Source organism: Mytilus edulis, chromosome 4 (genome assembly GCF_963676685.1).
Source record: "Mytilus edulis chromosome 4, xbMytEdul2.2, whole genome shotgun sequence".
Taxonomy (NCBI): domain Eukaryota; kingdom Metazoa; phylum Mollusca; class Bivalvia; order Mytilida; family Mytilidae; genus Mytilus; species Mytilus edulis.
Genome location: NC_092347.1, coordinates 65,735,655 through 65,762,569, shown reverse-complemented (window position 1 = coordinate 65,762,569; position 26,915 = coordinate 65,735,655). Strand labels below are relative to the sequence as shown.

General features: G+C 33.2%; 3 protein-coding genes across 4 annotated transcripts in view; 1 reads left to right on the top strand and 2 right to left on the bottom strand.

Annotated features, from left to right (window-relative positions):
- LOC139520251 (DNA-directed RNA polymerase II subunit RPB2) overlaps positions 1–6,259 on the top strand; it is a 34,628-nt gene extending 28,369 nt beyond the window's left edge. Inside the window, exons 19-23 of the mRNA XM_071312739.1 lie at positions 426–563; positions 1,057–1,278; positions 2,051–2,211; positions 3,828–4,023; positions 5,723–6,259. Of these exons, the coding sequence (XP_071168840.1) occupies positions 426–563; positions 1,057–1,278; positions 2,051–2,211; positions 3,828–4,023; positions 5,723–5,815 (810 nt within the window). The 3' untranslated portion in view covers positions 5,816–6,259. The remainder of the gene's footprint in view (positions 1–425; positions 564–1,056; positions 1,279–2,050; positions 2,212–3,827; positions 4,024–5,722) is intronic.
- Positions 1–26,915, bottom strand: part of LOC139520256 (myosin regulatory light chain A, smooth adductor muscle-like) — a 396,856-nt gene that overhangs the window by 209,201 nt on the left and 160,740 nt on the right. The window lies entirely within an intron of this gene.
- LOC139520250 (uncharacterized) lies at positions 8,635–11,554 on the bottom strand. 2 transcript variants are annotated; one of them, XM_071312737.1, is made up of 6 exons: positions 11,400–11,554; positions 11,120–11,225; positions 10,135–10,371; positions 9,740–9,825; positions 9,373–9,469; positions 8,635–8,829 (listed from the first exon to the last, which is right to left on the bottom strand). In XM_071312737.1, exons 1-6 carry the CDS (start codon positions 11,543–11,545, stop codon positions 8,767–8,769), a joined length of 735 nt encoding a protein of 244 aa, XP_071168838.1. In that variant the 5' UTR covers positions 11,546–11,554; the 3' UTR covers positions 8,635–8,766. The 2 variants fall into 2 exon arrangements, with proteins under 2 accessions (XP_071168838.1, XP_071168839.1); XM_071312738.1 differs by having other exon boundaries at positions 11,189–11,225.

Below are 26,915 nucleotides of genomic sequence, written 5' to 3'. Positions count from 1 at the left end.
ACTTAGTACACATGTCCCCTATGATATGATCTTTCTAATTTTAATGCCAAATTAGAGTTTTTACCCCAATTTCACGGTCCACTGAACATGGAAAATGATAGTGCGAGTGGGGCATTCGTGTACTGAGGACACATTCTTGTTTTGAGAGGATTAATATTCAACAGCATAGTGAATTGCTCTAAGAGAAAACAAAAATTTTAAGTTCATTAGAACACATTCATTCTGTGTCAGAAACCTATGCTGTGTCAACTATTTAATCACAATCCAAATTTAGAGCTGAATCCAGCTTGAATGTTGTGTCCATACTTGCCCCAACCGTTCAGGGTTCAACCTCTGCGGTCGTATAAAGCTACGCCCTGCGGAGCATCTGGTTTAAAACATAATTTAGAATATGAAAAAGTTGAAACTGCAATTTTTCCACACAGGTGATGGTCACATTAAACCAAGAAGGTTATAAGTTCTGTAAGATCAGAGTGAGAACAGTAAAGACACCACAGATTGGAGATAAGTTTGCTAGTCGTCACGGACAGAAAGGAACATGTGGTATAACATACAGGCAGGAGGTAGGTTTATTGGTTTAGATTAGATAAATAAATAAATATTGACATTCAGGTTATGAAAAAGAAAGGATGTGGTGTATCAATTCTTTACACAAAATCACTTTGCCTTCACAAAAGATCCAATCACAAAGGAACTGTGTTTTTTATTGCTTTTCTTCATCTCAATGTCAAATGAAGCAAAAACCTTCACTTCAAGTTCAAAAAGGCCCTAAGCTCCTATTCAAATAGAAAACAGTTTATCCAAAATATGTATTTTTAACTGGATTTTCCAAAGGACAATTTGACAGCTCAACTCCTGATCATATAAGATATTTTATCTTTAGCTGTTACATTGTTTCTTAATTATGTCCTTAACTTAATATGACAAATGTATTATATTAACAGACATTAAAAAAAAAATAACAAAACAACCTCCTTATCTTTATATAGATAAGAGGCTGTTGTCATGAAAGAGCCATTTTCACTGGCACAAGATAAAGCATCTATTATATTTCAGGACATGCCATTCACATGTGAAGGAATAACACCAGATATTATTATCAATCCTCATGCTATTCCCAGTAGAATGACCATTGGCCATTTAATTGAGTGTGTCCAAGGTAAAGTGGCTGCTAACAAGGGAGAGATTGGTGATGCTACACCATTTAATGATGCTGTCAATGTACAGAAGATATCTAACCTCCTACATCAGTATGGATACCATCTCAGAGGAAATGAGGTAAAGTAACAATTAAAAATGTTTAAGCATCAAATTAAGTGATAGCTTCATAATATACAACACACTTCTTGTATGTATTACTACAGACAATAGACAACTTTCGAGTTCGATGCATTTCCCTCAAAAACTCTGGTTTTAGTGAACGTCATTTGTGCGTTTAGGGGCGTCGTCACTTCCATTCCAATGTTGAGCGAGTGGTTGGAAAACTATAATTCTATATTGTACGAATTATACGACAAATTGAATTCTCAAAATTGACAATCAGCATTGATGTCATTAGGGAATTGTCATTAAGTACCTACAGAACAACCATTATTTCTAGTTTATCCTGCACAATGACGATCACCAAGACACTTGATGAACGTAAATAGTGCAGGGATACAGGCGACCCCCTCTATCTGGTAAATGACGTCATAAAGGCGCGTATAATTGACGAGTTTTTTCCGGTGACGGATGAACTCGAAAGTGGTCTATTGAACATACCAATAGGCAATAAATGCATTTAGAAAGAAGTGAATAACCTAAGATTCAAGAGTGTTTTATATTCATAAAATAAAAACTATTAAAGTGCTAACCTTTAGTTTAAAGCAAAAGATACTTGAATAAATTTTGAACTATCTGTCAGATTTAATTTGATTCATTTAATAAGACTTATTAGGACATCTACAAAATGAATGTAGATTATAAGTAATTTCAGTTATTTTGTTTTAAAAAGCAATGCCATTTGTTAAAATACTATATTTGTAATAAAACAAACATTTACACTTCGTAGGTGATGTATAATGGTTTCACAGGTCGTAAGCTAAATTCCCAGATTTTCTTGGGACCAACCTACTATCAGAGATTGAAACATATGGTGGACGACAAGATCCATTCTCGAGCTAGAGGACCATTACAGATACTTAACAGACAACCTATGGAAGGAAGAGCTAGGTTGGTTTATAATGACAGTCGGTGTACTGATATTGACAGAACGATATAAAAAAGAAGATGTGGTATGATTGCCAATGAGACAACTATCCACAAAAGACCAAAATGACACAGACATTAACAACTATAGGTCACTGTACGGCCTTCAACAATGAGCAAAGCCCATACCACATAGTGGGCTATAAAAGGCCCCGATAAGATAATGTAAAACAATTCAAACGAGAAAACTAACGGCCTTATTTATGTAAAAAAAGAACGAAAAACAAATATATAACACATAAACAAACGACAACCACTGAATTACAGGCTCCTGACTTGGGACAGGCACATACATAAACAATGTGGCAGAGTTAAACATGTAAGTGGGATCCCAACCCTCCCCTAACCTGGGACAGTGGTATAGCAGTACATCATAAGAACGAACTATAAAAATCAGTTGAAAAAGGCTTAACTCATCAGATGGACAAAAATACAAGTGGACGTGGCCCGGTACTTATACATCCCGACACAAAAAGACACAATTAACAGATCTGAGAGTACTCACAGTTATCTAACAGCTAGTTCAAAGCCACTAACAACTTATAAAAAAATCATGCAACTAAGACTAAACTATCAATCCGTAAACATCCAACATCCAATGGATTTAGTGTAAAGACGTCATAAACAGCCAGAGAAAAACATGCCAAGTTACAGGTATCGACAGATTGTAGATCCATGAATATGTATATACATATAACATACTAGTAATATTTAGTTAGCTTTTAATTTACTGATAACAAAATCAATATTTATACCAGCACGGTTAACGACACTTGTTTGTACAAGAGCTATTCCATTAAAATGTATGTGGGAGGGTAGGGAGGGAAGTTCAGTTATTGTATCTTGGTAATGGGTCTTTTTTTCAGTATGTTTCTATTACCATTTATATGCAAAATTATCTAACAATGGTTCTTGGTTGTAGGAATATTTTGAAAGTCCCTTCCTACCAACCAATATACATTTTAATGGAATAGCCCTAACTATATTCACATGCCTTTACTCAATGTAGGATTATAAATCATCACTCATATAGACATACACCTTTGTATCAAATTCATTCAGATAAAACATTGGCAAAAATGATAAGGAACACCAAAAAAAAACCAACCTTGATTGATTATAAAAGTTGATAATTTGTATGTAGCATATAATGAAATCATAATAATCAAACTCGCATTTGTGTAAATTGATAATTTCACAGTATCTATGTTTGTAGAATTTTTTATGATTTACACATTTAATCTCTAGATATTTTATATGTTGCTGATATTATTTCAAATTTTATGCAGTAATTAGTTACTATAGTTGCTGTAAACCAACTTGTTTTCGCAGCTACTTTATTTCACGTTTAGCCCTCTCTATCCTAATTCACTGCTATTTAATTCCACGATGATCAAATTTACCTAATGATATTCAAGTTTTAAATTTTCACAAGGATTTATATTCACATTATTTTTCTTCTTGCATAAATAAATCGCTCATGAAAATAAGTTTGTTTACAGTAAAATAACTGATGGGACTACCACTTTATAAAATTTATTGTATTTAAACCAGCTAACCATCAAATAAATTATTTGCAGGGATGGAGGTTTACGTTTTGGTGAAATGGAGCGTGATTGTCAGATTGCTCATGGAGCGGCTCAGTTTTTAAGAGAGAGGCTATTTGAAGCATCAGATCCATACAGAGTGCATGTGTGTAACTTCTGTGGACTTATTTCTATTGCTAACCTAAGGAATCAGACATTTGAATGCAGAGGTTGCAAGAATAAAACACATGTAAGTAGTTTATTAGTAGATGTCACAGTATTTGAAATTAAAGAGCCAGGTGAATCATAGTTGGATATAAAATGTAGAATTTCTCTTTGTCTAAGAACCTTTCCCCAGATACTGAGACGAGACAGTCGTTCACTGACATATACAGTCTAAAGCAAATGTGTAAATGTTGATTAAATGTTCAAAACATCAACGCTAGCAAGTGTTTCACTAACAATCAATATTATTATACAGATTCTTGGTCAAACTCTATATCAAATCATTTCTTAAAATATGAAAAAAATATATAACGCATATGTTATTTGTTAAAAAAATTCGCTGAAAATCATACTGTCTTTTTTCCACTGAAAAACTGGTTATAAAAACCTTTTATAAGTTTAGTTCACTAATAAATATTTAATCTGAATTTTAAGAAGTCAAGAGTTTTGAATATTCATTATATATATATATGTCGTTGACATTGAACAAGTCTTTGAGTCAGAAACAGACACGTTGATAATTGAAAGTAGTGATGCTAAAATGGCTGATGAAGCAAGTATCAGCGTAAGATCTACTGCTATACTTCCTCGTAAGAGGGCTCTTTCTGGTGGTGATCTTCCACATGTCAATAGTAGTGAGGATTTATGTGACATTTCAAATATTGAAATCAAGCGTGCTCGAAAGAGGGCACTTTCTGGCCAACAGGTACAAGCTGATGCCCTGACAAAAAACACAAAAGCTAGACTAACTGTTCTCTGCCAGGGGGACAACGTCATCATTCCGATTCCGTCCATTGATAGGGGCCCTGCCGACGAGAGAAACATAAAAGGCGTGGTGATGAATGTCAATGAACATGGCGGATATAAAATTGGAACTAAAGTTGGACAAATAAAAGGATACTTAAGTAGAAACCAGGTTCAATTCTTTGCAAATGCAACCTTAAAAGTGTGTGAAGTCCCAATGAGTGATATGAGTGTGAGAGAGATAGTGCGTAAGATATCGTTGAGTGGAGGACAAGGCTTTGTGCATTGTCAGTGTAAGAAAGGCAGTTGTAAGTCCGGTAGGTGTAAATGTAGAAGAATGAAAGTTTTGTGTAACTCAAGGTGTCACATGTCTCTTTCTTGTAGCAACAAGTAAGAAATATAATTATATGAAATGTAGTATTTTATGCATGCTGTAAATAATGCACCTTCTTTTGCATTTGCTTATTGTTCTCAATTGTGTAATAAATTTCAAATTTATATTCAGCTTTATTTAAATTTATTCTAAAATTTTGTACAGGTTAGAACCATTTTTTAGCAATATTTTGTACATGTTATAACATGTATGAGGTACTTTTGTACATGTTATAACTTGTATTTTAGCATTGTACAAATTATAACATGTACAATATTTTTGTACAGGTTATAACCTGTACAAAATCGCAACTTGTACACGACATATATATATATATATATAAGAAATTATCATTATTTCTAGCAAGATTATTTTTCTATTATATAGACAAAACCTTGTTATAAAATAGACATTGCAACACATTGTATATTCTGTATTATAACACATTGTATGCATGTTGGTATTGTTAGACATTGTATGTTCTCTATTGTAACACATTATATGTTCTGTATTGTTACAATGTTCTCTATTGTAACACATTATGTGTTGTTTATTGTTACACAAAGTATTTTCTATATTGTAACACATGGTATGTTTTGTATTGTAGATTTCCCAGATCAGGATACCATATGCCTGTAAATTACTGTTCCAAGAACTTATGTCCATGAGTATAGCTCCAAGACTTATGGTAATTAGCTGAAGGACGTCAGTCTATATCTGGAGGAGAAAGACTTTAAACAGAAGTACTGAGAAAAAAATGTTGTGCTATTGTGTCTTACATTGCTTATATACATTGTAACCTAAAATCAGTAAAATAGCATACTTCTATTGTAAAGTATAGCCAAATGGTTATACTCAGACAATGTCTTCATTGATGTTAATAATATCTAATAGATATGTGACAATAGAGATGTCAGTGTATTGATACAGTGTATTGATACAAGTACATATTCAACACTAGGTTATAGCATGCTGAAACTTCATGTTAGGAACAAATGTGAACAGTGGATCTAGTGCTTTGTGTAAATAAATATGGACTCAATGTTCATATAATGAACAGGTCAGAGAGAGAGTTTTAATTATAAATATTGTAATATTTATGATTTATCATCTGTATTTGATTTCATTAAAATTGCAGAGATAATTTGATTTGTTCTTACATTTTGTAATAAACCTGTCTTGAAACATGGGGTATATACTATAAGTTATATGGTTCTCTACTAACCCCCTATGGATTTTATTCATCCTCTTTGAATCCATAGGGGGTCAGTATTCAGTATAACGAATTTATCGCACACTGGACTTTTTCTGCTGCGTTTTGTAGTAAAATAAACAATGAAACACAACAACATTGATAGATGGCATCACCATTAATGCATCATCAACCCCCTGTGAAATTTACTAACCCCCTACGGTCTCATAGGGGGTTACCACGTGACGGCGCTAAACCAATCAAAAAGTGATATTTTACCAGCGATGCGTTAAAGGTTATTGCTTATTCATCTGCTACACTTTGTTTAACAAGGACTGATATACATATTGGAATTTTTCCTCCACATGAAAATAAGTTGGGATAGAGATTATCTGTTCTGCGTCTAGGTAGGACAAATGATTTGTATGCTCATTTAGGAACATTGCTTTGTTTTAAAAACTCATTTTTAACATTAGATCTTAATTTTTCAGGATTGAGAGTTTTCCTGCAGATAGTCTGTGGTTTTCTGAGGGTACTTTGAGTTTCATAGCCAATAAAAAAAATGGCAACCATGATGTACCAAAGATTTATGAAAATGGTGTTACGCACCAACAAACAAATAAACCGTACTTCAGAGACAATAGTGACAGTTCAATTTTATAAGGCATTAAGCTCAATAATAGTAGATCACTATGACCTGCATTTCATGATCCTTAGGAACAATTGAGAGATAGGACCATTTTCTCCTGGATTTTGTATCACAGTAGAACATTTTCAAAATGCATTTCAGTCTTAACTTATATTTACAACTATGCTTGTGGCCTGAGAGAGGTTTTTAAAATATAAACTCTTCAAAATAGCCAAAATTGCAATATAAGTATTTTGGCAAACTTTTGAGTATTCTAAAAATGATTTGCTGTTGTTGATATTTAGGTCAATGAATAAATTATAAGTGTATCTATAATATTTTATGTCCTCTAAATGTTATCAATTAGGAATGTTGACTCCTAAAATTGGCATACATATTGGTAAGCTGGTTGTACAGTTGTATAGGTGAGCTTTTGTGGTCGATAGTCATTTTAGTATAAAGATAAAAGGGTGCAGCTTGGGTACTACATTAATACAATATTTTCCAGCCTACTTGCTTTATCAACACTTTCTTTGAAAGATTTTCACAGTAAAAACAACAAATTACACAAGTTTATTATTACTAGTTCTAGAATATTGTATGATTGATTGACTTCCAGTGGCAAATATTTCATGCATGTTCAGCTTGAAAATGAATAAACAATAAATCATGTTGCATAAGAAGATGCTTTGATTGCAAATTAGATATCAAGAGGGTACTTCAAATTTATATACAAAAATGGAATACAGAGCTTAGATAAGGGTTTGGTCTTACAACAGTCAAGTACAGGTGTGTAATTTTAACAATCTATAGAAATATAATCTACATTGACAAGTATTGACAGCAAAATTATCTTCAAGTATCTGCCACATGCACAGATTTGTCGATCAACTCCGCTTTAAATAACTATTTTTTTCATTTTGAAATTATAAAAAAGTATGATTATTAGAAAGAAGCAAGTAACACCAAAAAAGGTCAGAAACACTTGATCCACAAGAAAATCTATTGTAAAAATGGTTGAATTTGATCTCCTCAAACTGGTCCACTATCCTAAAATGACTTACTTAATTCAGTGTTAATGAAATGATGATTGTTACCTAGAGGCATGATGGCTTTGTAAATTTTTACTTGTTATATATTTCTACAAAACAGAAATAACATAATCTAGAAAAATATGATGATAATATTATAGTAAGACAAAACCATTCAGTATTCTAAGATTTCCAAGCCAGTAACCATGAAATCGGGGGCGGATTTAGGATTTCGAAATAAAGGGCTGGCAATCCAACGTTAGTAGTGATATTTGTAAAGTCTATGCATTTATAATATTTGAAGCTCCATAATATGGCCAGACCTCTAGTTCCCTATTAGTTTGCCTCTGGAAGTGATATGTCAATCTAGTTGGTTTACAAAATGACTGTTATGTGTGGATTTCCATTTGGCAGGAAATATTTGATCTCATTTTCATATATCACTTGGCGTAGAACCTGGTGATGGAGGATCTTGCATAATCTTGAAAGAACCTCTCTATGCACATATACGTGTGTACATTATCGGCTACGCCCTTGCGCATGATATTTTGATAATGAAATATAACAATAGTCTTTAGCTAACCTTGCAACAACTGTAGCTATAATAATGTTGGAATTTAACAGAAAATGCATTTAAACACATCAAATGGCAAAATTGACAAGTCAACTAATTTAGCAATTTTATTGAATACTAATATAGGCATATATGAATATATTATTTAATATAAATTTCTCCCTCTAACTCTCTTTCTCTTTTTCTTTCACTCTCTTTCACACTGAACAGCTGTACACATGGATCCTTATATGTAAGATTTGTCTAGCTGCGGTAACTTCTTATCAAATCCTTTCTGGTTAAGAAATTCCTGTAAAAGAATTAAAACGGTCTGTTACTTCGAGGTGAAATATAAATTCAGCACAATGTCAAGATGACGTTTAACCCCATACAAATAAGAAAATATTTCTCTCTCAATATTTAATAACCTTTCGTCAAACAAAACAAATATTGACTGAATATATTGAAAGGTCGTGCCATTATTTAGTTAACAAAAATGAAGTGCAGAAGCCTTCCTTATTTCAGAGTGGATTGCGTTTGATTAATTTATAATGCGGTAAATTTGCACCAAAGAAATATGACAAAGAGTAAAGTTATCAAATCCCATTGCCATAAAACACAGACATGCTCGGTTTAAATGACTTAATGAGAATCTGGATGGGTATAATTCATTTCTGCAATTTTTTAATTTTTTGAAGAAAAAAAAATTCTACTCTTATCCATCCCCCCTATTATTTCACTATTCTTTATATTTTAGTACCCCGTATTTCTCTATTTTTATGTAAATGACTATTTATTTTATTTTATACATTCACTCAAGACCCTCCTTTATCTTGTCCTGTATCATACTCACCAGAGGAAGAGTAAAGTTGTATTTAGAGCTGAAATTCTCTTTCATGTTTTCTACATTTATAGAACAATGTTGTAGACCCACTTTATCGTACCAATACCTGTCAACAAAACGAACATTTTTAGATGTGTACATAAAACAGTAAAAAATTGATATGGCAAAGAACTTAATAGCAGGAAAAAATGTCGAAAGCTAACGAAAAATGTTGAATGTGAATTTTTATCTTCTGTTAAAATTCAGACTCAGTTTTTAAATCACACTGATTCAAGTACTTTGGCAAATTAGTTATCTTCTGAATATAGATTAAAACAGTGTATATAGAGACATCATTATCTGAAACAAAATAATAAAAACAGTGCTGTATACTTACTTTACATTTGTTTGTTTTAATGATGGACCTCTCGCCTTTTTGTCCACCAAATGAAATTTCAGATATTCCCACAGACTGCGTTCCAGCTGAAACATATGTAAATGTAGGTTATATTAAAATTCGATATACAAAGAATCTAAGAATTTACGATACATATATCAATATGTAATAACAAATTGGTTTATATTTTTAAAAGTTGCAACCTTCCTGGTTATTGTTGTTCTATTTTCTACATTTTCCAAATATAATAACAGTTCTTCTCCCCTACGAACATGTGCAATGTCCTAAAGATCTTTCATGACGGGATCTATATACATATTGTCCTACCAATGGATAAAATCACGGTTTTACTATAAAAGCTTGAAAAAGATAGAAAAATAATAATAATAATTTACCAGTTTTATTGCTGTTCTCGTCATGACTTCCTCGGCCAGCAGTGTGTGGTATTTTAATTCTAGTCTTGATGCAATGTCTTTCTTCTGCAGGAAAAGTTCTTTCAGCTGTTTGATAGATTTCTCCTTTGCCTGTATTTGATAGTTGCTTAGCCTGTCAAACAAGTAATAAAAGTCGCATATGGCTACGTCGAGGCGTAATTTGTACTTTTCAACATCTCTTTGGACCAACCAGCTAAGCTGAAAAGACAGACAAAACATTTCCTATAACTAGACTTTCAGTGAAAAACAAACACACCATACAGTGGAGATCATTTCAATCCGACACAACTGTCAACACGAGAATAGAATTGTAATACTTTTGTTATATCTATTGCATATTGTAATCTCATATTTTATGATGTTTATATTCCATACATTATGCGTCTAACACATGAAAATTTTCTATTCTTGAAGACCGTATGTTGACATTTTTATGATTCTTTTATGCCCCACCTACGATAGTAGACAGGCATTATGTTTTCTGGTCTGTTTATCCGTTCGTTCGTCCGTGCGTCCGTTTTTCCCGCTTCAGGTTAAAGTTTTTGGTCAAGGTAGTTTTTGATGAAGTTGAAGTCCAATCAACTTGAAACTTAGTACACATGTTCCCTATGATATGATCTTTCAAATTTTAATGCCAAATTAAAGTATTGACCCCAATTTCACGGTCCACTGAACATGTAAAATGATAGTGCGAGTGGGGCATCCGTGTACTATGGACACATTCTTGTTTTTATTACGATAACATAAAAAAATTTAAAATATGACAGTTTTTCTTGGATTGGACAACAAGTAAATTATCACATTTACAAATTTCTCTGCCTTTGACTTTTATGTGTCGTTAGGTTGTCGTCTCATTGACTTCATACTCATATTCATATATGTTAATGTTTTATTTCATCATATTTTTTTCTTCCTTGGAGTAAATAATTCAACACTTTTAACTCACTTCTTGCTGTATCATTAATCTATTATACATTCTTTTATGCTGCTCTATACTTCTCTTCATTTCTCTAACCTTTGTGTGATATAGACATACGTTTTTCTTTTCTAACCTGAATAATAAATTGAAAGTCCAAGATATATATATACATATAGTACAGTTGAAATGGCATAATCAAAAGAGCTAGTAAGCTTGCCTTATTTTCTGCAGTTAGAAAAAGTCGCGATATATAAAACTGCAAATCATAGTAACCGAAAAAAATAATTAGTGTTTACAGCCAACTTACGTTATAGGTAAAGCTGACATTATTTCTTTAATATTCGGAATGCAAAACAAATCGGTTGTCTTCACTGTTGGAGTTTGCATAATTATTTCCTTTTTAGGTTTTCGTGCGATGCCTTTTATCTCCATTGTCGTTAAGAAGACGTTCATAGGGTGGTCGAAAACGTCATAATGTCAACGTATTTTCTATTGGCGTTACAAAAAGAAACCGATTGACGCTGTCGTTAAATGTATCATGAATAAGAAAAAATACGGTGTATCAATACAAGTATTTACTCGTACATATAAAACCCAATTAAAAAGGAACAGAACTTTGTCAAAAAAAAAAGGAGATACAGTATGATTGCCGATCATACGACTATCCATCAGATATCGAAGAATCAGTCACTGTACTGCCTTCAACATTGAGCAATTTAAAACCCAAACCATATATCAAAGCCATATGTACATGTTTTTTCCCATGTAAAAGTAACAGTGATGCCTTCAACATATACATTGTAGCAAAACTCCCTTGTTTTATTAATTTTGTATTAACATTGTGTCATATATCAAATGTATTTCGTTCAGTGTATGTTCACTTGTTTTTGTTAACATGTCTTCTGATTGGATTACGCAATTTCGATTGATATTTTACAGCCCAATGTTTCGTGTTGAAGGCTGTTCTTCGACCCATAATGGTTTGCTTTTAAAAATTGTGACTCTGAAGTTGTCTCATTGGCACTCATACCACATCTTCTTAAATATCTATTACCTCGCTGCAAGTTCTTATATCATCATAGGTTATAAGAACCTATATCATCACTTTGATATATAAGTATTTTACAAAATACTGCACCGAATTGGCAGCCATAACCCAAAGAGTTAATTTCTATTGGAAGTTGTGGAAAAACATATAAAAAAAAAAGATGTGGTATGATTGCCAATGAGACAACCGTCCACAAGAGACCAAAATGACACAGAAATTAACAACTATAGGTCACCGTACGGCCTTCAACCATGAGCAAAACCCATACCAGCTGATGGACGAACACATAATTTCATATATTGCTATTCATATTCAATTCCAAAGCGTTGATTCCTACAGAAAGTTGTGGAAAACTAATATCAAATAAAATTGAGAATGGAAATGGGGAATGTGCCAAAGAGACAACAACCCGACCATAGAAAAAAACAACAGCAGAAGGTCACCAACAGGTCTTCAATGTAGCGAAAAATTCCCGCACCCGGAGGCGTCCTTCAGCTGGACCCTAAAGAAATATATACTAGTTCAGTGATAATGAACGCCATACTAATTTCCAAATTGTACACAAGAAACTAAAATTAAAATAATACAAGACTAACAAAGGCCAGAGGCTCCTGACTTGGGACAGGCGCAAAAATGCGGCGGGGTTACAAGATCTCAACCCTCCCCCTATACCTCTAGCCAATGTAGAAAAGTAAACGCATAACAATACGCACATTAAAATTCAGTTCAAGAGAAGTCCTAGTTTGATGTAAAGCACGAACAAGGCAAAACTAACAAACTACAGCAGAATTATACCTCATAATGTTGGCAATTAAAACGTAACTGTTTCATAAGTAATATTTTAACTATTGGCACGAAGCAATTAAAACACAGAACAAATAACCATTGTTTAAATTTATTGTAAAATAAAAATAATGATCAACTACTGTTTTAATGTTCTTTAAGGTAACTACACGTAATGTTATTTCAATGAAAAATATTACCTAGGTAGGAAATTCTTATTAAAATCTCAATCGAGGCACTTTTCATCAAATTACACTCGTTATAAGAATTTAGATCTTTTATCGTTGTCCTTTCAGATTTATGTCTCCAACCCAACGCTCACCCAGCGACAAATTTTCAATAAACATTGGAATTCATCAAACTACTTTAATCAATAATAGATCAAATGCTTTAGCCAGGGAAATGTACATGTAGGAACAGTACTAAAAACGTGTTTCTTAAAAACATTGTTTTTGAAGAAGAAAAAAAAGTCGAAGAGCTGTAACAGTGAAGAAGTATGCAAGTTAACACACTATTTTAGCATGTTCTTCAATCTACGTTTAAAATCTACGCAATTGAAAGTAAGCATACTCTATTTACGATTTATATACGAACAACAAGATATAGAGAAATTAGAATGTAAAGATAGCACAAGAACTACAAGGTCAATATAGATATAGTGAAATTACTTTCCTGTTTGTTTACTTTCATTTAAGATTGCTTTAATTTTGAGAACAATGAAGGAAACATATATATTGCTTTTAATTGCTACATGCATGGTTTTACCATTGATTGTACATGCACAAGCCGATACGTGTCGGAGACCAAACAGACTAGAGACATCCTTTGATTTTACAAGTCTGGATGGAACCTGGTATGTTGTTCGTGGGCTTAACTCACAATTTGATTGCTACGATTGCCGTAACATTACTTTTCTACCTCTCTCTATACTTCCACAGGCCTTTATTGCTGAGGAGCATTATATTTTAAAACTAAATGACTCAACCGAACATTTTGACGTCAAATCGAGTGTATCGCAATGGAACGCTTCGACTCCTGGGATAGTTCGATTCTACAGTTCGGCTTCAGATGCTACCTTGGAATGGCGAGTCCTCGATTACGCTCAAAACAACACATATGTGTATGCATACTATTGTGGGACATATAACTGGGGATATCAATTCGAAGGATCAGTTGTCCTTTCTAGAACCAGGTCAATATCGGACGAAACTGTGTCGAAACTTGACCACATTGCGACCTCATTGGGGTGGAATTGGAATAGCTACTGCAAACCGGACTTAATTGATCAATGTGATTAGATTAACGAGGAACTAAACTGTGCATATGTTGACCTATTATATTTGCTGGCTTCTCATTTTTTTATTAACTCTGGTGGAGAGTTGTCTCAATTATACCACATCTTCTTATGTGTATATGAACGTTTATAATTAAAAATACTAGACTTTTATTGACATTTGTTTTAACTTTATTTCACTAATTACAAAGTAAGACTCGTAAGAAAGCACTTATATAATAATGGTTGACTTTATTTTTAATTTGTCACAATGAAGCTTAACAAAGACAAACGGTACCTAGCAAATTATGATAAAAAAATATAATATATTCTTGTAATTTATTTTAACAGCGTAAGAAAAAAATCTGAAAACGTGTTGTGTTCTTAATCGTATTACTTGATTGGTCATTTGAAATTATGTTGTTGTTTTTTAAGATAAGTACACGTGATGTTATTTGAGTGAATAAAAAATCTTCATGTTTTAGAACTAAATAGGAACTTGGTATGAAATTTTTATTAAAATCTGATCGATTCAAATATGTGAAATTAAACCCGAAATTGATTGGCATAAAACCGCCAAACTACTGACATATCACCGCCGTAAAAGAGAAGCAATATATACGGACTCATTAGTCTAAAATAAACTGACAGCGCCATAATGCAAAGAATATATAAGAACAGTTCTTACAACATGCCTCTTAAGTTCCTACAGGCATTTTTTTTTTATAGAAAAATATCGTAGAGCTGTAACTTTGAAATAGTCTACAAGTTAACGCATGGTTTTACCATCTTAAATATAACGTGATTTAAAGTACTAGTACACGTACTGTATTTACGACTTATTATATATGGACAACAAGATACTAGAATGTAAAGATAGCACCACAAGGTCAACATAGATATAATGAAATTACTTTCCTGTTTGTTTACTTTCATTAAATATTGCTATAATTTTGCGAACAATGAAGGAAACAAATATTTTGATTTTAATTGCTACATGTATTGTGCTACCATTAATTATACATACAGAAGCAGACACGTGTCAAAGACCAAACAGACTAGAGACATCCTTTGATTTTACAAGTCTGGATGGAACCTGGTATGTTGTTCGTGGGCTGAACTCACAATTTGATTGCTACGATTGCCATAACATTACGTTTCTACCTCTTCCTGTACTACCACAGGCCTTCATTGCTGAGGAACATTATATTTTAAAACTTAACGACTCAACTGAACATTTTGACGTAAAATCGAGTGTATCGCAGTGGAACGCTACAACTCCTGGGATAGTTCGATTCTATAGTTCGGCTTCAGATGCTACCTTGGAATGGCGAGTACTCGATTACGCTCTAAACAACACCTATGTATATGCATACTATTGTGGGACATACAATTGGGGATATCAATTCGAAGGATCAGTTGTCCTTTCTAGAACGACATCAATATCGGACGAAACCGTGTCGAAACTTGACCACATTGCGACCTCTTTAGGATGGAATTGGAATAGCTACTGCAAACCGGACTTAATTGATCAATGTGATTACATTTACGAGTAACTAAACTGTGCATACGGTGACCTATATTTGCAAATTTCACAGTCATTTGCGTCGGTGATGGAGAGTTGTCTCATTTGCAATCATACGTACCACATCTTTTTATGTTTATATGAATGTTTACTAGTTTAAATGAATAACAATAAAATATTTTTTCCTTTTCAATATTTTATATTATTCACGGTTTACTTCACTTATCATAAAGTTAGACTCTTGGGAAAGTACTTATATAATAATGTGGTTTTATTTTATTTGTCACAATAAAGGTCAACAAAGACAAGCGATCAATGTGATACTTATGATAAAAAATGTTTAAAACTTTAAGATAAAGAAACTGAATAGCCATATATTACTTGAAATGAGAACTGAAATTTACTTTTCACAAGATAAACTGGAAAATGGGTCCTCTTCAAGTAGATTAAAGTTTGATAATTATTATTGGCTGTCCTAATTTTAAAACCAAGTAGAGATATAGGAACATTTGCGATAACATATTAGAGCAAGAAATTCACTAAGAATACGTATGTTCTGTTTTTTTTAGATACCATTTCACAACGCACACAATGAGAGTTTTATGGTTGCTTCCATTCTTGATAAGTCTTTCCGCCATTTTTGCGGCAAATACTTGTCAAAGACCTAAAAGACTTGATAAATCGTTTGATATCGGTAGTCTAGACGGATCATGGTACTTTGTCAGAGGACTTAACCGAAATAATGATTGCTACGAATGTCATAACATCACATTTTATCCTGCACATCACGGATTATTTGTTGCGGAGGAGTACTACATTGAGATAATGAACGCTACAACTATACACTATAAGATTGAATCTTCCCTCACTCAATGGAATTCGACAACTCCTGGAGTCATTCGCATTGACAGTGATGATGTTAATTATTCATTAGAATGGAGAATTATAGACTTTGGTTTAAATGACGATTATGCGTATGTATATTATTGTGGGACATATTCGGGAGGTTTTCAGTTCGAGGGATCTGTTATCCTTTCAAGAACTACTACTCTATCTAATGATACAATGTCTAAGCTCGAAAAGGTGGCAACTTCAATTGGATTAAATTTGGACAATTACTGCAAAATACGCTTTGATCGTTGTGACCAATTTAGCGAGATGTGAAATGTTATTTATTAAATATATTAACGTGCTTTATATATATTTACAAATAATAAAAAAAAACTGAACATTTTACAAAGTTCTGTTATCTTTAAACGTAGTATTTAGATAAGTCAACATTGTAGTGATTGACCAATAAAAAGATGACCGGAAAAAATAACTTTACACTCTTTATACATCGGAAAAAAGAGATGTTATTTTATCGTTCTATGTTTTGTTTATGAATTAAATTTGTTTTGTTTTCTTATAAAGTCTGCTTGTAGTGTATTTTTTCCCCCCCAAGTTCACAAGCTGTGCATACTCAAATATCTGACGATCTGTTCCAACAAGTGCCCAAACAAATCGCGGTAATCAATACCACTTCCTAATTTTCATAACATAACATTAATCTTTAACACTGTTCGATTTAACTGGAAGCCCATATTCTTTCAATGGGCCTCTGGTTAAACCGAAAACAAATATTTATATTTTATCTTTTAATATTTAATCATAAGTCCTTCAGATTCTGATAAATGTTATTTTTTACATTTATAAATCTATTTGTTAGAACAGCAGCATACACTCTAGAAAGAATAAATTAGCAACGACCAAAAAAACGGAATACGATTCCTAGGCTTCATTTGGGTTTCAAATCGGTCATGGCCATCCAAAGACCTTGATCGCATTTAAGTAAGAGATAACGTTTTGAAAACATGCACAACAGAACTAGTAGTTATGATTAATTTATTTCTCAGTAGGATTATTTCATGGACACATTTACTTCAGAGGAAATCAATCAAAAATATATTTAATTGTAAATTTCAATAGTTTCCAAGATTTCAACTGTTTCAATTAATGATTACTTGTCACCGATCCAAAATAGTTGAAAAACTGTTTGACATTAGCCGTCTTGATGGAACGTGACGGTTATGGGACTTTAAGACTTGCTACACTGTAAAAAAAAATTAAAACTAGAGGCTCTAAAGAGCCTGTGTCGCTCACCTTGGTCTATGTGCATACCAAACAAAGGACACAAATGGATTCATGACAAAATTGTATTTTGGTGATGGTGATGTGTTTGAAGTTCTTACTTTACTGAACGATTTTGCTTCTTACAATTATATCTATAATGAACTTTGCCCATTAGTAACAGAGAACTATATTTGGTAAAAATATACATAAATTTACCAAATTAATGAAAATTGTTAAAAATTGACTATAAAGGGCAATAACTCCTTAAGGGGTCAATTGACCATTTAGGTCATGTTGACTTATTTGTAGATCTTACTTTGCTGAACATTATTGCTGTTTACAGTTTATCGCTATCTATAATAGTATTCAAGATAACCAAAAACGGCAAATTTTCTTTAAAAATTACCAATTGGAGGGCAGCAACCCAACAACCAGTTGTCCAATTTATCTGAAAAATTCAGGGCAGATAAATATTGACTTGATTAACAATTTAACTTCATGTCAGATTTGCTCTAAATGCTTTGGTTTCATAGTTATAAGCCAAAAACTGCATTTTACCCCTATGTTCTATTTTTAGCCGTGGCGGCCATCTTGATTGAATGGCCAGGTCATCGGACACATTTTTCAAACTAGATACCCCAAAGATGATTGTGGCCTAGTAGTTTCAGTGGAGATTTTGTAAAAGATTACTTAGATTTATGAAAAATGGTTAAAAATTGACTATAAAGGGCAATAACTCCTAAACGGGTCAACTGACCATTTCGGTCATGTTGACTTATTTGTAAATCTAACTTTGCTGAACATTATTGATGTTTACAGTTTATCTCTATCTATAATAATATTCAAGATAATAACCAAAAACAGCAAAATTTCCTCAAAATTACCAATTCAGGGGCAGCAACCCAACAACGGGTTGACTGATTCAACTGAAAATTTCAGGGCAGATAGATCTTGACCTGATAAACATTTTTATCCCCATGTCAGATTTCCTCAAAATGCTTTGGTTTTTGAGATATAAGCCAAAAACTGCATTTTCCCCCTATGTTCTATTTTTAGCCGTGGCGTCCATCTTAGTTGGTTGACCAGGTCACGCCACACATTTTTTAAACTAGATACCCCAAAGATGATTGTGGCCAAGTTTGGATTAATTTGGCCCAGTAGTTTCAGAGGAGAAGATTTTTGTAAAAGATTTATTTACTTTAATTTACGAAAAATGGTTAAAAATTGACTATAAAGGGCAATAACTCCTAAACGGGTCAACTGACCATTTTGGTCATGTTGACTTATTTGTAAATCTAACTTTGCTGAACATTATTGCTGTTTACAGTTTATCTCTATCTATAATAATATTCAAGATAATAACCAAAAACAGCAAAATTTCCTCAAAATTACCAATTCAGGGGCAGCAACCCAACAACCGATTGACCGATTCATCTGAAAATTGCAGGGCAGATAGATCTTGACCTGTTAAACAGTATTACCCCATGTCAGATTTGCTCTAAATGCTTTGGTTTTTGAGTTATAAGCCAAAAACTGCATTTTACCCCTATGTTCTATTTTTAGCCGTGGCGGCCATCTTGGTTGGTTGACCGGGTCACGCCACACATTTTTTAAACTAGATACCCAAATGATGATTGTTGCCAAGTTTGGTTTGATTTGGCCCAGTAGTTTCAGAGGAGAAGATTTTTGTAAAAGCTAACGCCGGACGACGACGGACGCCGGACGCCGGACGCCGGACGCAAAGTGATGAGAAAAGCTCACTTGGCCCTTTGGGCCAGTTGAGCTAAAAATGGATAGAAAATAAACTCTTGTAAGACATGTTTTTTTCTGAACCAGCTTAAAATTATTTCTAATATCTAAACATAGTGCTTAGAAAGCACATTGAATGTACACATGTCTTGAATATACGTGTTCAGGACTAAAACATAAAAATTTCTATAAGGTAAACACGATGCTAAACACAATCATAAACATATTGTCAACCTAATCAGGTCCAGATCAGAACGTGTAAAAGGGGCATTCTATTTTGAAACTCAATGACTCAACCCAATATCATATCCTCAATTCAACAGTTGTGTAATGGAATGCAACAACGTATGGAAGCCTTCGGTTCCAACATTCAGAATGGAATGCTCCTTTAGAATGGGGGCAATAATTATATTATGAAAGACTTGGTGACTTTGTTTATTCATGCTATCCATTTCAGGGATATGTTGTTCTGACAAGAACAATCTACCTTATTAAACGATATTTCATCAAAACTATGATAATGGTGGATTTAACCTGGTTTTATAGCTAGCTAAATCTCTTACTTGTATGACAGTCGCATCAACATCCATTATGTTGATTACGATGTGTGAGCCAAACAAACAGACATAATAGGTAAAAATGTCACAAATAGGGGTACAGCAGTCAATATTGTGTTATAACTAAATCACTGTGAAAACAAACAAATATGTAGCAAAGAAGCACAAAAAAGCATAAAGACAAAGCACATTAGCAAACATTAAAGACAAAAATACAAAACTCATCATAGAACAAGAACACAATGACGGGATGTATAAGTACAAAGTCACGTCAAATGGATATCACAAAAATATACAGACTAAACAGTAAAAGTAATATTCATAAAGACAAATAAAAGAATACTATAACACGTTTTTGAGATGATAAAGAACGTCATACCGAAGCACTGAAAACTGAGGGGATACACCCCCTCGTGTACTTCATTGTAATAGTCTATAAACAGCAGTACATGCTCCTTTATAAACAGACAAATGACAGTGTGCAGGACACATGCTTCAAGCCAAACTATAAGAGAGCAAAATAAGAAACCTTACATTAGTGTAAAACCCAAAATGAACTCACCCAAAACATACATAAAAAAAACCCCGTCAAACACATCATATTACACGCATCGTATCAATGAAAGGCATAATATATGGATTACATTTAATCTAGTTCTTGCAACGGTATATTTTCAATATTCAATTTTGTTGATTCCAAATAAACAACTATGACAAGAATGTACCGCGTAATCGCATGCAGGTGAATAGGATTACCATGGTTATTTGCAAAGTTTACGAAAACGAACAGAGGACATAACGTTATATCCCATGTTGAGAGAAATGCATTGTCAAGTTCAGTTGTTATTTTGCTGTTTGTCTTAGGCTCTAATTTGCTATTTACAAACCAACTTTAGTTTTAACTAAGATATCCAGTTCATTTAATAAAAATATAAGAAGATGTGGTATGATAACCAACGAGACAACTCTCCATCAGAGACCAAACGACATAGGAGTTAACAACTGTAGATCACACGTACGACCTTCCACAACGAGCAAAACCCAGGCAGCATAGTCAGCTTAAGAACCCAATTGTGATCCAATAAAGTATATTGAAGTGTATAGATATTCGGATATATCTTTACTGAACATGTGCTTACATCGGAAACGGATATATATATATAAAACCTAATCGTTTGACGGAATGGACATTTGAAAAGTATTTCCTCTTCCATTTTCCCCCTGATTTTCCAAACTAAACATAAAAATATGAGAATAACATACCAAACAAAGACTTACTCCCGAACAGAATCTTATACTGATTTATTTATCTGGTGGTCTCCTTATTTGGTATACTAGATCGCTTTAATAAATATTTTATTTCTTCCATACCATTATTTGTAGAGACTATGGACAGCATTCTAGTATATGATAGCTATACAAATGACATCAACAGTAAAAGTAATGCATACTAGTATCTAAAAAGTGAAGGACAAGGTCTATTAACAACCATCAACATACAAAACATAAAGAAATAAAGGCAACCACATAAAACATGAAACTTGAGACACTTGAAACGCTTACATATGACATGGTTTAGCGTTTATATCTCTTAGAACGGACTGTAAATAAATTCAGAAGTAGCCCGTGCCTAATTAAAATGACAATACCCACAAAAACGCTGCAAAATATAGACAATACATAGTACTGCCCCAAGTCAGGAGCCTCTGGCTTTTGTGAGTCTTGTTTGATTTTTAATTTTAGTTTATTTATAAGATAAGATAAGATTTATTTTATTAAAGTGTCACCATCCATTTGAATATCTATATATATACAAATAAAGTCATAAGAACCTAACATATATATATCGTTGTTTAGTATGACGTTCATTATAACTGAACAAGTACTCAGTTTTATTTAGCTGAAGCACGTCTCCGGGCATGGAATTTTCTTGCTGTGTGGAAGACCCATTGGTGGCCTTCGGCTGTTTTCTTTTTTTGGTCGGGTTGTTGTCTCTTTGACACATTTCCAATTTCAATTTTCAATTTTACAAATAGGCATACAGACAAAGCATATAAACAAAAATGAAAGACAAGAATACAAACATTATCATGGAACAACTACAATATGACGGGATTTATAAGTACAGAACCACGTCATATGCAACATAGAAACACAAAAAGGCATATATAGACAAAGCACACCTGGTAAAAATGAAAGACAAGAATGCAAAAGTTATCACAATGACAGGATGTATGATTGGCATCAAAGAATTTTGCTGATTGACCAAAAGAGAATATTAGAGATAAGACAACCAAATTATATAAGTAACTATCTAAGGTATAGATATTCCATCAGAATATCCTTAATTCTGAACTCTATGTCACACTTCTGGGATAAAACAGCTGAAAATGTATGGACAACATTTACTTTTTTTCCTCGTTGCTTGTTTGCCATTTTTTGTCACTGCAGATACATGTAATCGGCCCAAAAAACTGGACACGTCTTTCAATGCAGGTTACATCTATGGGCCATGGTATATTGTCAGAGGATTAAATCCGGATCGCGATTGTTTTAATTGTTATAACATAACATTTTTGGCGATGCATAATAACACATTTTATGCAGTTGAACATTACGAAAAGCTTGTTGACCCCAGGTCGTATGCGGAGCATGATTGGACAGTGTTACAGTGGAATGTTTCGACTCCTGGAATACTACAATTTGATAGTTCGTCAGGAGGAGACACTTTGGAATGGAGAATTTTGGATTATGGTGATGACTATGTATATTCATATTACTGTGGAACAAATAACGGGAAAAATCCTTTTCATGGATCGGTTGTATATTCAAAGACCAAAACTCTTTCGAAAAAAGTTATTTCAAAACTAGAAGCTGTTGCTTCTTCTGTAGGTTTAAAGTTTGACGCCTATTGTGAGCCAGCAAATGGTAATTGTTGAACATTTAGACATCTATAGATTTTGAAAAGTAATAGGTGTATATAAAAGTTTAATAGCTATTATTAAAGTATCAAATCATATGAGTGGTTATATAATTTTAAAAACGATATTAGTCAAACATTCAAATTGAAGATTTTTTCTCACAGCAGTATGGAAGTGTACAATTGTAAGCGACAAAACTACCATATTACAACATTAAAACTACAATAAATCATAATTATTGTTCACTTTGATGTTGAGCCCTTACGTTGAGATTATTTCCCTTGAACTTATCGATCCTCTGAATAAACTTATTCTGAATAAGAAATTTGAATATTCAGTAGTTTAAACTTGCAAGGTATTTTCAGAGGAGAAATTTTAGAAAGGTTCACGATTACGACGACGGACGCCATGTTATCATTGCCAGTGAGTTAAAAAGTATGAAATACATCATGAGGTCATCGTACGACCTTTAACACTGAGCAGGCATTTATATATTTTTTTCGAATCATTGATTTAATTCGTTCATGTTTTCCTTGCGGTTTCGTTTTTTATTCTGCGCCGGGTTAGTTTTTTTTGGAAGCTAGAGGTTATCTTAATTATTAAGAACAGTTTATATGTCTTTACAACTAAATATTCAAATTCACACAAGCATATATCATAATGAGGAAGAAAGAAATTGGTTCTAGACACATAAACATTTGATGGGACTAATCTTGATTTCGTAAGTAACTAAGTCTATCATGAAACCTGTCTTACTGAGAAAAGACAAAAGAATATACTAGTATACAATTAAACATCTTAAAAAAAGAAAGCGAATAATGTTCGTTTGTTTTGCCTGTTTTGTAGCACAGTTGATGGTCATTAACGTATTATTGGCATGTTAACATTATGCAGTTCAACTTCACGAGCAAACTTAAATTTCATTTTTTTACTACTAGTTCTTAAAATCAGCTTCATTTATTTGTTTGGACTAACTCATCAATCTATATTAAAAGAAGAGCGAATGAAATCAAATACTTAATTTACTACAATGGGAAATTTTCCTGAGGATTTCTAGAACAACATGTTTGAGGTAAACGCTAAAGGTACATAATGAAGGTTAGTCTTAGCCTAGATATATCTATGGTCTTATCTCTTTTGACAATTGTTCCAACAAATCTAGAGTTTTGACACGATTTATATCATCCTTGAACAATTTTTAACCTTTGCTATCTTATGTCCATGCCGTTTGTCTTGTGAGACGACAGACACATTACCTTCTAGATATGTTATAACTGGTTCAAACTTTGCAAGACCTTACCTTGTCTCGGCCAACTACCGGTCATACAGACCTTTAGTCGTTTACTTCTGTTTCGTTTAGCCTCTGGTGGAGAGTTATCTCATTGGCAATCAAACTACATCTTATTTCCATTATTTTGTAAAAGTTATGAATATTTGTGATTTGTATAAAAACCAGGCTAGTTCACAAGATAAATGTCTACAAGAAAATATGTCATCCTGCCCAGACACTTAATTCTGACTCCTAGCCGACCATTCTTTGCTTTCACTCATAAATGCTTCGTGCTTAGTGTTGAAGAAGCAATTATCAATTTGATAGTCTTAGATTTCAACCGGCCAATGTTGTAACGACCTCTCGCACTCGAGGCGAGCATGCTACCACAAAACAATAAAGTCGGTTTCAATCACAGTAAGAACCCCACTCATCCCAACAACAAATACATCAAATTTAAAGTACATGTAGTATCATAAAAATGCTGGTCTGTTTTATCGACAACATATTTGTTGGGTTTGATGGATTGCTATTTTAACAAATTGTCGGTATTCTAATGGGGGATAACAATTAACTGCTACTACTAGTAAATAAATTCATCATAGACACATGGATTAAAATTTTATATATACGCCAGACGCGCGTTTCGTCTACAAAAGACTCATCAGTGACGCTCGAATCAATAATGTTTAAAAGGCCAAATTAAGTAAGAAGTTGAAGAGCATTGAGGACATCCACTTGATGTTTGTTCTCAGATCGTGCAGAATTCACACAGAACCTTATAAAAAAACTCTTGTTAATTCCTGCATTCTGATAAATTGATGATTGCCTATCACTTAAGAACCCTCATTTCAATCAGAACTTGCATCTCATTTATCGCATGGAACTTTAGTTTCAAGATACTAGCGACACTAATAAATCTGCTGCATTACTTGATCTTTTATTCCATATTGACACAAATGGACAACTAAAACTTAGAGTTTATTACAAACCGGTGATGAATTCAAGTAGTAACCTGCCTCTGTCAAATTTTATGGTTATACATCTCATGTTCATAATAAACGAACACCATTAACAGGAATTCTGCTTCTGATAAGAAACCTGTCCTAATTTACTTATGAAGGACGACTGCAATCTACATTACACACGTTTAGAGCCGTGTATTCAGCACTTTTGTGTTGACCTGAGTTATCATTGATATGTTCATAATTATAAATTAACTGTTAACAAAACTTTGAATTTTTGAAAAACTAAGGCTTTTCTACCTCAGGAATAGATTTACCTTAGCTGTATTAGGCAAAACTTTTAGGAATTTTTTTGTCCTCAATGCTCTTCAACTTTGTACTCTATTTGGCCTTTTAAACATTTTTTGATTCGTGCGTCACTGATGACGTAGATATAAAATTTTTATCCTGGTATCTATGATGATTTTATTGATATTCTTAGATATTTGTGTGGATATGCATAGTGGATGATGCACATATATCAATAGACACATACCCTGCCGACGCACTCTGCCATACTCCTTAAGGAGTTCATGCAAATCCTTGGTTTTATTTTACATTGTATCTTAATGGATTAATGATGCTTCTTATTTTGCATGCTTCATTATTCTTATATGTCTGAATTTTATGAAGTGTAAGTTAAATTAATTACAAAGTTCTGACCAAGTAACAAGTACCTTTAAATTAAAGTCCACAAACAAATAATTATTCCGTGCTCACTGAAGCGTCAGAGGCAGAACATTTATCCTATCATCGGACTGTGACCAGCGCTATAGTGGCCATATTTATATGGATATATATATATATTGTTCTGATCATTACCGATATTAAAAGAGAAGCAAATGATACTAAAGGGACATTCAATCTCATAAATCGAAAATAAATTGACAATGACATGGGTAAAAAAGAAAAAGATCAACAGAAAAACAACAGTATACAAAACACAACATAGAAGACTAAAGACTGAACAAAACACAGCATAGAACACTGAAGACTGAACAAAACACAACATAGAACACTGAAGACTGAACAAAACACAACATAGGACATTAAAGACTGAACAAAACACAACATAGAACACTGAAGACTGAACAAAACACAGTATAGAACACTCAAGACTGAACAAAACACAACATAGGACATCAAAGACTGAACAAAACACAACATAGAACACTGAAGACTGAACAAAACACAGCATAGAACACCGAAGACTGAACAAAACACAGCATAGAACACTGAAGACTGAACAAAACACAACATAGAACACTCAAGACTGAACAAAACACAACATAGGACACTCAAGACTGAAGAAAACACAACATAGAACACTCAAGACTGAACAAAACATAACACAGAACACTCAAGACTGAACAAAACACAACATAGAACACTAAAGACTGAACAAAACACAACAAATCACACTAAAGACTGAACAAAACACAACATAGAACACTAAACACTGAACAAAACACAACACAGAACACTCAAGACTGAACAAAACACAACACAGAACACTCAAGACTGAACAAAACACAACACAGAACACTCAAGACTGAACAAAACACAACATAGCACACTATA